General features: G+C 40.6%; 1 protein-coding gene across 1 annotated transcript; it reads right to left on the reverse strand.

The window, feature by feature from the left end:
* Positions 1 to 1,975: 1,975 nt before the first annotated feature.
* Positions 1,976 to 6,696, reverse strand: LOC124164211. The gene is made up of 3 exons (XM_046541436.1): positions 6,537 to 6,696; positions 4,910 to 5,047; positions 1,976 to 2,381 (listed from the first exon to the last, which is right to left on the reverse strand). Exons 1-3 carry the CDS (start codon positions 6,630 to 6,632, stop codon positions 2,256 to 2,258), a joined length of 360 nt encoding a protein of 119 aa, XP_046397392.1. The 5' UTR covers positions 6,633 to 6,696; the 3' UTR covers positions 1,976 to 2,255.
* Between the last annotated feature and the right edge of the window lie 6,680 nt (positions 6,697 to 13,376).

Consider the following 13,376-nt stretch of genomic DNA (forward strand, 5'->3'; position numbering starts at 1 on the left):
CTTAAAGCGAAACACCTCCATTCATTTCCAAAACAATCCAATTCTATTCCTTCCATACGGTTGCGACTGATGAAATTTGGAGTTTGCAGTCTGTGGTACGGTTTTGGTATTTTATTGGAAGGTGGCAACAGAAGGCCAAGGTTATTCGTGCCATGGATTGAAAACCTAAACGAGAAGCGCAAAATGTACAACGGCTTGACGTCACATCCGACGGACAGAGTGCTGTACTAGAAGTGCCCTCTGTAAAGCACCCAAGCATGGATCGGGAAATCTCTGTCTGCAACCGCCGGAATTTAAATCCAAACAGTCTGGGTGGGGAGCTAAATAGCGTATAGATATATACATATAAGAGTAACCGATGAATGAGGAAACGGAATTAGTAACGATAAGAGGGAGAGGAGGAGCTAAATAACCAATCGCGTCGAAGCATCCTTAATAGTGGTGATTTTTTGGGTGAGTCAACGACTGAGGTCATTAGCACCAAACGTTATACCGACTGATAATTTTCCATCAATGCACATATGCATTATATAATATTTGCGCTGTATTTGAGATACCTTCCTCAAGGGATCCACATAAGGATCGGGCAGTCTCTGTAGAATCTCCGCCGCCGCCGGAATTTGAACCCGAGCCTCAGGGGAAGGAAGACAATACCCTAGCCACCACACTAACCCGATCCCCCCAGGTGTCTGCGGTTTCGATTAATCTCACGCGAACAATTACAGCCCATGATTTCATTGCTATAGTCCAGCCGGCGAGAGTTATCCTATTGCACTTTAAAAACCCTGCGCCAACATGGTTTGCAACCAATCGCTGCACCCCAAATGCACCTCACACCCTTGCCTAGTAATACAACGTTGTCACGTGCATATGAAGCACTGAAACAAGCCTGAACCACCAAAACAGGCCCTTTCTGCGATTCGCCAAAACAAATGATTCTTCCTTTGGGTCCTTCATGCTTTTCTCCCTTCTGGCTCCTTTCTTCACGGAACCTTCTTGTTTACGTGTGATGTGGGCGTTTCCCTTTCTTACCTAGCAACCCTGCCCCCTACCCCTTCTAGCTGTCAACGGACCACTCTCGGCGGCCGGACTGTAGTGAGAGACTAAGGTATTTTTCCCCGGTATCTCGTTATACTCTTTTACATGGAATCCGTTCCCCGGACTTAGGGGATGGTGTAATATAAAATGAAAATAAAAATGAAAAACTCAAATGGCCGTATAACGTCTCCCAACGCTCGTCCACCTCGCAGAAATGAATCACCGTGTTAGTGTACGGGAAGGTAAATTTCACCGAAGGTCACCGAACCCTAGCCTCTCAACTGAAATAGCCTCAGATATACAGCGGCCTCCCTCTCCAGCGTTTTGACGATGCTGGTCTCCGTCTTTCCAATTTCCTTCTAACAGCAGTAAAAAGCATCATATATGAAGAATTGACGTTGTTCTTTAAAGGCAAAATTGCAGACGTCCAATATGCCAATATATTACAAAAGATACTGAAATCAATTATGATGAACTCGAGAAAATATCACACTATTCCTAATTCTATTGAACATTTTCGGACACAACAAGTAGTATTTAAATTTCAGGGTGCTTCGACGCGCACAGCCATTCCGTACCACTGTTTTCGAAAATTGCTGGAGACAGCATTGAAAACTGAAGTTTGGTTGGAGGGTGATAACGGCTTCCGCTGATGGGCGATTGTGGTGACGTAATTTCACTCGTTAGTTCAGCCGGGACAGATTTAAGGGAGCTCGGAATCAACCAGGTAAATGACGTCACGGGAAAATTGGTGTTCTTTTGCTACCTTGTACATATGAACTACTATATGATAAAAAAAATTAATGAAGCCGCCTCTATGCCAGCAAATTTCTGCGGAGAAGGATCAAGCTTGGATGACAAGTTTCATCATTAATGAGCTCGAATGTAAAAAGTCTATCGTGGGAAATATGTCGTTTTATAGGAAATGACTCCAATATTACTTGCAAAATTAGATATTCTCTTTATTCTAAGCAAACAGCCACATTTTACAATTTTTATTTTCTTTTGATCCACGAAAATGGTGTTTATGCGACTCAAAATTCGAGTTTTTGGTGAAATGTCTGAGGGGAATCGTACGGATTCGCATTAAGACGCATAGGTATGATCGAAGACAACACTCTTGAGATAGGATCGTTCCAGCAACGGGAGACACTTGTTTTTCAGAGGCAGCGAGTCAAGTCATTGGCTCCAGCCAGGATGAAACCATTCCGTCGCAATTATTGGCCCATGATCTTGACGGAGAAGGAGAGTCCCTTGGTGAAGCTGGACTCCAAGTGGATGGAAACCCGGCTACTTCCCAGGGTGCCGTTCGTGATGGTGGCCGTGGCGCCCACATCCGGTTTCTGAAACGAAACAAAAAGCGAAGACGCGAGTGAGAAACAACCAATACATTCGACGCTGAAATTTCCATATGCCAGCAAGTCTTGGAAACATGTATTAAAACGAGTGAAGGCCTTTTTCGCAGGTGTTTTACCCCATCCAACCCTTTCCCTACCCCAGAGGTGTCGTCGGGCTCCTATCGCGGCGGCGCCTCTTTCCTTTTTCCTTCCTTTCCAACCCCCTCCCCGGGTGATCGGGCGAATCAGCACGATTGCTGGGTCCAGGCCTTGGCGCGTTGTATCTTCGCAGGGCTCCCCTGGGCCCTCATAATCATATACGTTTGCATTTGCCAGCAACTCTTGGAAAAATTTACTAAAAGGTTCGACCCTCTTCTGACTCGTACCATCGGCCCCTCTTTAAATTCATGGCAATTTATATCTTTCTTTCTTTCTTGCGAGAGACAATTGGGAACTCTGTAGTTATTTTCTTTATTCTAGTTCTTTCTCTCAAATTCTTAACCCTCGTATCTTTCCCAAAGAAGTACCTCCCTCGTTCTAAAAGGGCCGCATGTCATCGCTGCGAGCTACGATCCTATACTCCAACTCAGTAGCGGATCCAGGATAGGGACAGGGGGGGGGGGTTTAAGTATGTGTTAAACTCCCAGCAGTAGTGGCGGTCCGAACAATAATTACCATTCTATCAAGTGTCAATTGGATATCTGAGGGATATAAAATTAACCCTCCCCCCAAAAGATCCGCCACTGCTCCGCACTCTGGTGAACTAACTCGAAGTGGGTACGAAATAATCAGCATTACTATTTCGGATCAGGGAATATAATCCAAAGTTTTCGTCAAACGAGGTGAAACGGCCTGAAATAGCAGTTTAAAATATTTATAGTTTATTAATCGTTGTGGCGACCCTAAATACATGACAGCAAACGACAACTCATCTCCGATGACATGAGTTAAAATACGTTATAACAAAAAAAGCCGCTATCTATAAATATGGCGCCACCTTCCAAAACTTCTGGTGCGCAGAGTAGAATAAAAACCTCCCAACCGTCAACACCGATCTTGTTTCGTTTGAAAACGACACCGTACACTAATCAGGGCAGAGAATCGGCTTTAAAAAATGATTTTTCATCATTATCCCCTCAACCCATTTGCCTTCCCCATCCAACCCCAATGGAGATGGGATGGGAGTGCTTCGGACAAACTCGTATGGGTGTGTCCAAGGAACTACTTTACCAAATTCCATACCTGCTTCATCGAATTCAACCTTTTTTCAGCTGTTTTGCAGAGATTAGTTGAATATTGACGATGAGCGAGTGCTAATGCTGCCATCTAGCGGTAGAGTTTGCTCACGACGACAGCTAGACAGACAAAAAATTCAAACGGTGTCCAGCGGTTCTTACTTCAGTCCGTGATATATTGCCATTGAATGATGCAGAAAAGCACGAATAAAAAGGAGGAAATACATGTCTCCTAAAAATACGCCTGATAAAAAAATCTTTGACGTGAACATCCACTTATCAGTCTTTTATTAGCTCGGACCCTCCCCGTGTAACATAAACAAAAGGTTATGGGGGTAATTAAAGGGGCCTTAAATCTGCTCAGCTTCTCAGAGGGTCTTGACTACTTTAAGTACTTCCCGCACACTGTAGAGGATTTACGATACAGAAGACTCAGTTGAAGGGTTAACAAGCTAAAAAAACAACAAACAGACCCGATTACATCGATTTTGTCAGTCTCAAGGTTGAGGAATTGTTAAAATAACTTAACGCCTTTATTGGGGCGACTAGAGGCGTTTTCTAAAGGACCACTGATCAAGTTAACTTGATTTCGAGTCCACTACATGATGAAGAAGAACGGTCTTATATGCCGTTTTCACTTGCTCCAAGAAAAGAGACAGCTGGTGGTCATCGTTGAGTAATGACATCCGGTGCTGTTGGAAATGCGACGCCAATTCCTGTCTATGTTTACGGTTTATATATTCGGAACTCATGTCCAATTGAAAATTCCGATAGTGAACTCCTAAAAAATACTGAAGAATTCATAACTATGCACTGGATTTGAATATAATTAAGGTGATTAATTTATCCGAAAGTTAAAAAGAAAAAAAGAAGTTGCCATTTAGCCCATCATATGGCTACATATAATTGTAGCTGATGCATTTTGGCCTGTGGTCCGCTTTGGGCTGATAGTATTCCACGGACTTCCGTGGGTAGGGCGCCATCACTGTTGATCAAGTCATAGTCATTGCGCAATTCTGTCCTTATTACTCCTGCTAACCTGAGAGAGATACTGAAATCAAAGAGTACTCCCTCCTAGGAAAATCTCTCAATCACGCCTACTACGAAGATATCCGGAACATTAGATTAGCTTTCTTAATCAATGGTGTAGTGTGTTCGGGAACGTGACAGCACATTAAGAACAAATGCTAATAAATCCAAAATTCCCACAAAAAAAGTTGTTCACATTCCGAAGGCAATGGAACTCATAGATTAAATAAATACGTCAGAATCTCAACCAGATTTAATTAGAGCACTTACCAAGTCCTTGACCATGATGCAGTTGATTACATAGTTCTCCGGTTCGCCCTCTGGTGGGTAAACCACGTCAAGGGAAGACTTTCCCAGGTAGTGGCCCTCGTCCGACACCTGCAGGAAGCTTAGCACCTTATCGCCCGGCTGTTATACAAAACAAAAACATAATGATTGACGTAAGTTAGAGGTGCGCAAGTTATTACACGATGAATTGATTGCTCAATTCGTATCCATGTTCACTGTTTTATACATGCGGAATTCATGGCCCATCGACAATACTGATAGTGAAGTCTTAAACAATAATGAGGATTTTAGAATTACTTAAATTATGCAAGCACTCTATTTGCGGTGCACTCTCAAATATATCTTTAAAGTACTATAAGACTTTTAATTTCAATTAAGTCGACTATATAAAACCATATTTTGGATATATTCCGTTCCAAAGCGACAAAAATTGCAACCATATCTAAAATACCCGTCATTTTCAAGAGATCAAAGAGAAAGGCGACACTTTAAAAAAAATTATAATGTCAGTATTTTATTAGCAAAACGGATTACATTCTGGACCAAAACGAGAAAATTGCATTCTCAAAGCCGAACTAAAATTGTACCATGCCGCACCCAATAAAAATTGCAAGAGAGAAAAAATATGGAAAACTTATCAGGAGTCCACAAAAATGTACGCGGTCCAATTTGAAATAGATCATCATCCATTTGCAATTTTCTTCTACACTGAAATTGTTTCCTAAATTATATTTTGGAATTCTCCGCTTCAAATAAATATTTATTACGTTGAATGCCCTTTTTCTTGCGGTATAGTACATTTTTTTCTACCGTCGCTGATTGCATGTTACTTGGCTTCCTAGAAAACAAAACACTTGCAACCCCGAAAACCTTTATTTTCTTCGTCAAACAAATCATCTTTGCTTTCCCAAATCCAAAGTCAATCAACGCTCTCCAAGATCATTGCTTACCACAAAGTATATATACTGAGAAGAATCTTTTTTCACCAAAAACCTAAAAAAACTACTCATTTATCCTGATTTAAACTACAGGCGCCATATTTTACACCGCAGCAATTTTAATTTTGGCCATTTCCTGAAAGCCAGGGGTAGTTTACCCTAAAATCTATTCCTGACTCAACCCGCTTTAGAAGCATTCAATTACATACTTTGATCTTCAAGCAGGCTCCACCTTGTCACATGCGCCTGGCGCCATATTTGAACACCAAAGCAGCTTAACTAAGAGGTTCTATCCCGTGGACATTCCCTGACAACGATATGGTAGGTATGTAGGTTCTTGGAAGATGCGACCGACGGAGAAATTCATTCGTGTCTTAGGAAAGGGTAGAGTAGGAGGGGTGACGAAACGAAACGAAAAACGCCAAGGGTAAAACGGCTTTACGTCCCATCCGACGGACGGATTGCTTGCACCTGAAGAGCCCTAAATCCAGCACACAAGTAGGGATCGGGCAGTAAATGAAAAATCTCCTCCACAGCCGGAATTTGAACCCAAACCCACGGGATGAGAAGCCAACGCTCAAGTCACCACACCTACCGGAACCCCCTGATATTATTCGACAATGCTTCCGACAGGAGCGTGGGAACAGACGAGCTTGGTGACGCTAACCTACCTTGGAGGCACACACGGTGACGTCATGTTTTGGCTGTGGTTTGGCGATGACGACCGCCAGGGCGCAGCAGAGAGCCACAAATACCAGTCTGCTCATGATGAAGGGTGGGCGATAGCGTCTTTTCTGTTCCTCGCGGATAGATGGAATGCCTCGCCGCTACCTACCCACTCGCTTATTTATCGGCTCCTCTGCTATCTATCACGATGACCCCTTTCATTACTCCCCTCCCATTGTCACGAAATTGGATTCAGTGGCAGATTAAATGGGGGCGGTCGCCGCTCATCTTATTTCTGGAAATATTGAGAAGGTGGATATTTTTGAGGCGTCTCTCCAATCTCAGTTTTTGGTTCACCAGTTTCATCCAATATTTAACACTTTGATGGTAGACGAGATAATAAAACATCAATATGAATTTTTCCAAAAGCGATGGAAGACGTAGTATTACATCTGCCGCCGTTTGAAATAAAAAAATTACTGTTTCAGTAGAACATAATTTAATTTTCATGTCAACCCACCTGTCCTAAAACAACAAATGCTAAAGGTATGATACATTAAAAAGCAACCTTATTAAATAAGCAGAATATATCAGTCACATATTCAAAATTGTTGAAACATGCCCCAACATGAGCGTCGCACAGCGGGCGGAAATCGGAAAAAGCCGGACAAAATTACAAAATGGCTTTTTTTGAGTTATAGACTTGAAAATTCGCAGGTATACTCAAAAATAATTGAAGTTTATGGATATGTACTTTATTTGGCTTAGATCCTACCCGTTACTGTGATACAGAGGCTCAAACGAGAGCAAATTTCCATAAAAACGCCCGTCTTCAATTTTCTCTGAAAATCTTCCAAAGTAAGTAGATGGTGAAGTTATGGATGGATTCTTGCGGAATAAAAGACCACATACTCTGTTGGCATAGGCTTTTTTCTTTAATTTCCCGTAATTTTAAAGAATATTAGCGATAAATTCTTTCCGTGCAGTTACAAAATGGCGGATACTGTTTTTCAACAAAGTTTTAGATTTAGGTAGAGTTTCAAATGGGTTTTCGGCAAAGTCACGCGGAGTAACTTATATGAGAGCATTCTTTGAAGATTTCTTGAGGTGTTTATGCAGTTATCTTTAAAATAAGTTTGCGTCGCCGGAAATCACATTGATTTTTCGATCGCGCGGCAGGGTTCGTCTCCGCGCGACGGGAGTTGGATTGGCTGCGACGCGGTAAGGTTATTGAAGCTGAATGGGTTTTAACGCTCAGCATTCACCGTTTTTATATTTTGCTTCAAGACACCGATTCTCATATGGCCTATGGTGAAGACAGTGGAGGTTTTTCAGCCGCGGTAAGTGCACGTTTCATTGAAGTTCATTTCGTTTTCTTTGGATGCGATCGAAGACCATGCTTCTATTAAAAGCGTTCAAACCTCGAAAAAGTGAGTTGTTTTCCTGGGACTCATACAAGAATACCTACCAGAAAGATACCAGCTGAGACTCTTACACTTTCTTTACTATCCGATCCCTGACCCCCAGGATTCTACCGCGAAAACGGTCGTTTATGACACCGCGGAGCGGAGCCTTTGACCGTCTTAACCGGTTATTTCCACGGGACCTTCTAGCTTTTTTAAATGTTTATCATACCTTCAGTTCTACTTTGACTACGGTGAAGGAAAGTTAAGTTATCTTGAGTGCTCTGAATTTGTGAAAGTGATTTGAATTGGTTTGTGGAGCGTAAAAATGTCAAACTCCCACGTTTCCTGTAAGTATAATTTTGAATAAATCACTGAAATTTTTTTCAAAATAGTTATTTAAGTATATTACTAATTTTAACTGAAAAATTTCTTATCATCCCTTTCTAAACTAAAATAAATTAAAACTTAAATTATCAAATCCCACTGTTTTGATTCCAATCGATACGATATATCCGATATGCATTTTTTTAAATCGTATGTGGCATTATAGCGTAGACAAACCAACAGAATATTTATCGATATCAACTTTACGATATTTTACATCTCCTAAGTTATTCATACCCGACACTCTTGCTCCGCAGATTTAGCATCTCATGATTCAGCTGTCCGTCAGTATGTTGAAAACTAAAAACAATCTTTTTTTGATTTCGAAATGACTATATTTTCCTGTAGGATAATAAATTATATCGGCATTAAGATTAATAAAGTTTATGAAGTTAAGGTTAGCGAACCAATTTTTTTGTCGACACAAAATTCGTTCATTGTTTCGAGAACTCACTGCCCACATCTTAAGGTATGGCTATGAGATGCGTTTTGTCAGGAAGTCATTGAGAAATTTCATAGCATCAGGGTCTTGTCTTAAATTCAGCCTCCGCGATAAATAATGCAGCAAATATTTGTTTTCTGAGTGAGTGATATTTTTCCCAATTTCAAAATTATTTTATAGATATCCAATCATGTAATAATGTGAGGAGGCATTTTCTATTGAATGGCGGAAGGAGTCTATGTAAAATTTAAAAATAAACAATAAATTTGTAGACCCTATGGTTATCCAATGTCCTAATGAGTACACGGGAAGAACGTGTGGTAAATGTGTAGCAGACATCAGTAATCTATAAGTCAAATTAGAACTGAGGGTATGATGCACATTTTAAAAAAGCTAGAAGGTCCCGTGGAAATAACCGGTTAAGACGGTCAAAGGCTCCGCTCCGCGGTGTCATAAACGACCGTTTTCGCGGTAGAATCCTGGGGGTCAGGGATCGGATAGTAAAGAAAGTGTAAGAGTCTCAGCTGGTATCTTTCTGGTAGGTATTCTTGTATGAGTCCCAGGAAAACAACTCACTTTTTCGAGGTTTGAACGCTTTTAATAGAAGCATGGTCTTCGATCGCATCCAAAGAAAACGAAATGAACTTCAATGAAACGTGCACTTACCGCGGCTGAAAAACCTCCACTGTCTTCACCATAGGCCATATGAGAATCGGTGTCTTGAAGCAAAATATAAAAACGGTGAATGCTGAGCGTTAAAACCCATTCAGCTTCAATAACCTTACCGCGTCGCAGCCAATCCAACTCCCGTCGCGCGGAGACGAACCCTGCCGCGCGATCGAAAAATTAATGTGATTTCCGGCGACGCAAACTTATTTTAAAGATAACTGCATAAACACCTCAAGAAATCTTCAAAGAATGCTCTCATATAAGTTACTCCGCGTGACTTTGCCGAAAACCCATTTGAAACTCTACCTAAATCTAAAACTTTGTTGAAAAACAGTATCCGCCATTTTGTAACTGCACGGAAAAAATTTATCGCTAATATTCTTTAAAATTACGGGAAATTAAAGAAAAAGCCCTATGCCAACAGAGTATGTGGTCTTTTATTCCGCAAGAATCCATCCATAACTTCACCATCTACTTACTTTGGAAGATTTTCAGAGAAAATTGAAGACGGGCGTTTTTATGGAAATTTGCTCTCGTTTGAGCCTCTGTATCACAGTAACGGGTAGGATCTAAGCCAAATAAAGTACATATCCATAAACTTCAATTATTATTTAGTATACCTGCAAAGTTTCAAGTCTATAACTCAAAAAAAGCAATTTTGTAATTTTGTCCGGCTTTTTCTGATTTCCGCCCACTGTGCGTCGTCTCCCTTTTAAAACGAGCCAACCTCGATTGTAATAAGTGATGGATATCTAAAATCCTTATATCGGATCTCATACGATTTATCTCGCGTGACATTGCATTTCACCAAGGTGGAGAAAGTAAGTAAAGCCCCGCACCCCTAAACAATGACTTAATCCGCCCCTGACTCGACTCTGAGGAACTGGGCTAGTAAGCCATTTTTTCCTTTGTTTTTTTCATTTTCATTATTTATCATTAAAATTGCCTTCCAAATCTAAAAAGGAGAGATTTGTTCCCGCTTACGTATAAGTTTCTTACTTCTCGAGCTATTTGCTGTAAAAAAATCGTAGTCCTCGACTATTTGGCTAAAATAATTAAAACGTCACGCGTTTTTACCGACCGTGTCACCGCACTTCGAAGAACCCTCGGCCTCGCGTATCCCCCTCATGCAGTCCGTTATTATTTGCACTGTTGCGAGTGAAATCTGTCCTCAATGACTCGGTCTTTCTGAGGGACTCAATGTGTTTTAACTGATGATGTCATCAATTCATGAAAATTGGGAGTTAGCTTTCGTGGTGTCTCTTTTATTAAAAAATTACGGGAGGCTGAACGAAGATTCATTTCACCCAAACTCGTCTTTCCACCCACCAAATTCATTCAATAAATTGCAATTTCGGGGCTGAGAGAACGACTCCATTCCCCCATATTCACGCACGAGGACGTGGAATCTGGTCTCGTTCCTCGCAAAACGAATCATAACGATGATCCAGAACTCAACAGCCTGGTGGGGTGTGATCGATCCTGATCGGAATTACTCGGATCTGTTTTCAATCCGAACGTGTGATTCCATTAGGTTAGCAACATGATCGGAATTTGTTTACTTCCAAAATTTTGATTACGATGACTTTATGAGAACTAGCAGCGAGCCATCGAAGTTTAAATTTTCACAAAAAAGAAACAATTGCTTAGCATCCAATGGAATCAACCGTTCGGAATAATTCAGTTTCTTTTCGGTGAATTTATTCGGCGATTAGGTATTCATGCGTGAGGATAGAATATACAATTCTTAGCGAGAGACACAAGGTTACTCTTCCGCTGCTGGTTCAGCTTTGATGTATCTTAGTTTGTTGCCAATAACGAATTTCCACAGTTATTCCGAGTATTCATTTCATATTCTTATTAGCTCTGCTTAAAAATCATCAGCAGATAGATATCTCAGAACCCGCAGTGGGTTTCTCAAGAGCCTCTTTCGCTGCTACATCCACAATCTACATGACACTCATTTTTGACTTAATTTGACATTTGATTCGATTTATTTGACATTCGCTCAAGTTCTACATTGATTTGGATTGAATACCTCACCATTGCCGAAGGGGGATCATTTTTTTCTCCATATTATGTTAAAAGACTCCAGCATACCTGTGCGAACTATCTATTCTCCGCTAGAGAGTTCCTACGATGTCCACGCGATCTAAATCTGTCCTTCAAAGTCCTCAAGCCCACACAATTTTTATTTCAACTCTTTCCAACTTACCACTTCCCGATTCTGGAATTCCCTACCGATAAACAGCTTATCATCTCAATCTCTTCAATTCTTTAAAGAAAGATTATACTGTTATTTGATGGTCCGCATTGAAGCTTGATGAAATTTTTCTTTTCTGGTGCTGTCAAAAAATTCCATCCTAATATATTAAAACTCTTTTCAACTTACCGTTTCTGGATTAAGGAATTCTGTACCAATAATCATCAAATCATCACAATCCCTTCAATTCTTAACAGAAAGAGCATACTGTCTTTTGAAGACCTGCATTTAAGTTTGTTTGCCATTTTTCGTTTCTAAGGTAGTCAAAACCTTCTCTTCTTTTACGTGTTCGTAATTTTTTTCTTTAAACCTTACCATTTTATGTACCTATCATTGATACTGAATATTTCATTAAAATGAGGGAATATTTCATTTGTTTCTGAGCAGAATGCGATAGTTAATTTCTTTCCTTTTTCAGTTCTAAAGCCTTATTTAGCATTCATTCATTCATCCTCGAAATAAAACTTCCCACTTCAAATACCAGTAAGGTTAATTCACTTTAATTGTATCAATTATTCTTATTCTTCTCCTCCCTCACTAACGTAATATTCTTACATCTGACACGGCTTTCAAAAGACTTTAGTACTCGCTCCATCCAAAACCTCTCTCCCTCATCCGCATCCTCTCTTACAATTTCCCACCCATATCCCGCCACGACTACTCCGTCGTTCTTATTTCTCTCCGTCCTCCGACCACTTCTCCAACCCACATCTCCAATGCCACTAGTCTTTTCTCATCCCATTTCCTCAGCTTCCACGTTTACGCAACGCAAAGGCTACACACCGCATCAGACTTGTCTTTCCCAGTTACTATAGTCACTTACTTTTCTTAACCCTCATAGTGCCACCTACTTTTGAGTGTTTCTTTTTCTGAAGAAGTTCTATTGTCATTTCTTTGGCATATCAACGTGTTCAATTTTCATTTAACTCATTATTTTTTAAATGCACCATGAAACCTGATTTTTTATTCAAGAATTTATTTGCTGCGAAGTTAATAATTTGAACAGTTATCTAGGTCGATATTTTGGCTCGTGATACTTTTCGGCTATAAAGCAAAAGCCGATACAACGGCCTGCGGCACTAATGAATGTTAAATAATGATCCCTTCATTAGTTATTTCCTATTCTTAAAACGTCTCCTTTGGCAAAGCAGTTCTCTCGTTCTTCAATTCTTAGCACTGTGACGCAAATAAAACATTGGTAATTATATTTTGTCGTCAGGTGCGTTATCAGATTCCCTCATTTCGGCGTCGGTCCGCCGATAATCGGTGTCTTTTCTACAACTGCTGACTCATGAAAACACTTAATCTTAGCCTTTGCTCAACTCGATGAATGAGTGATTGGGAATCTTGCGCAAGAAATGTATTTCCGTGTCTCCCAGAGATACTCGTCAAAATAAGCACTGCCGGCATAATGACGAGACATGGCTGACGATAGTACCTGACGGACTTAACCGAAGGAATCCGATAGAAAAAAATGTCACTGCAAAGCTATGAGCTACGCATTTTTCCTTTAAGGACAATTTCAGAAGGCGGTCAATTTCAATTCATGACATGCAATTTCGAAGACGGAAGGGCTCCATAGATTTCACGAAGAACAATTAGAAGGTAGATCAACTTAATGTCAGACAACGTCGAAAGAACAATCGCCGGTAGCAACAACTAGGGATCTATAGCACGATTT

The sequence above is a fragment of the Ischnura elegans genome, chromosome 8 (assembly GCF_921293095.1).
Source record: "Ischnura elegans chromosome 8, ioIscEleg1.1, whole genome shotgun sequence".
NCBI lineage: Eukaryota > Metazoa > Arthropoda > Insecta > Odonata > Coenagrionidae > Ischnura > Ischnura elegans.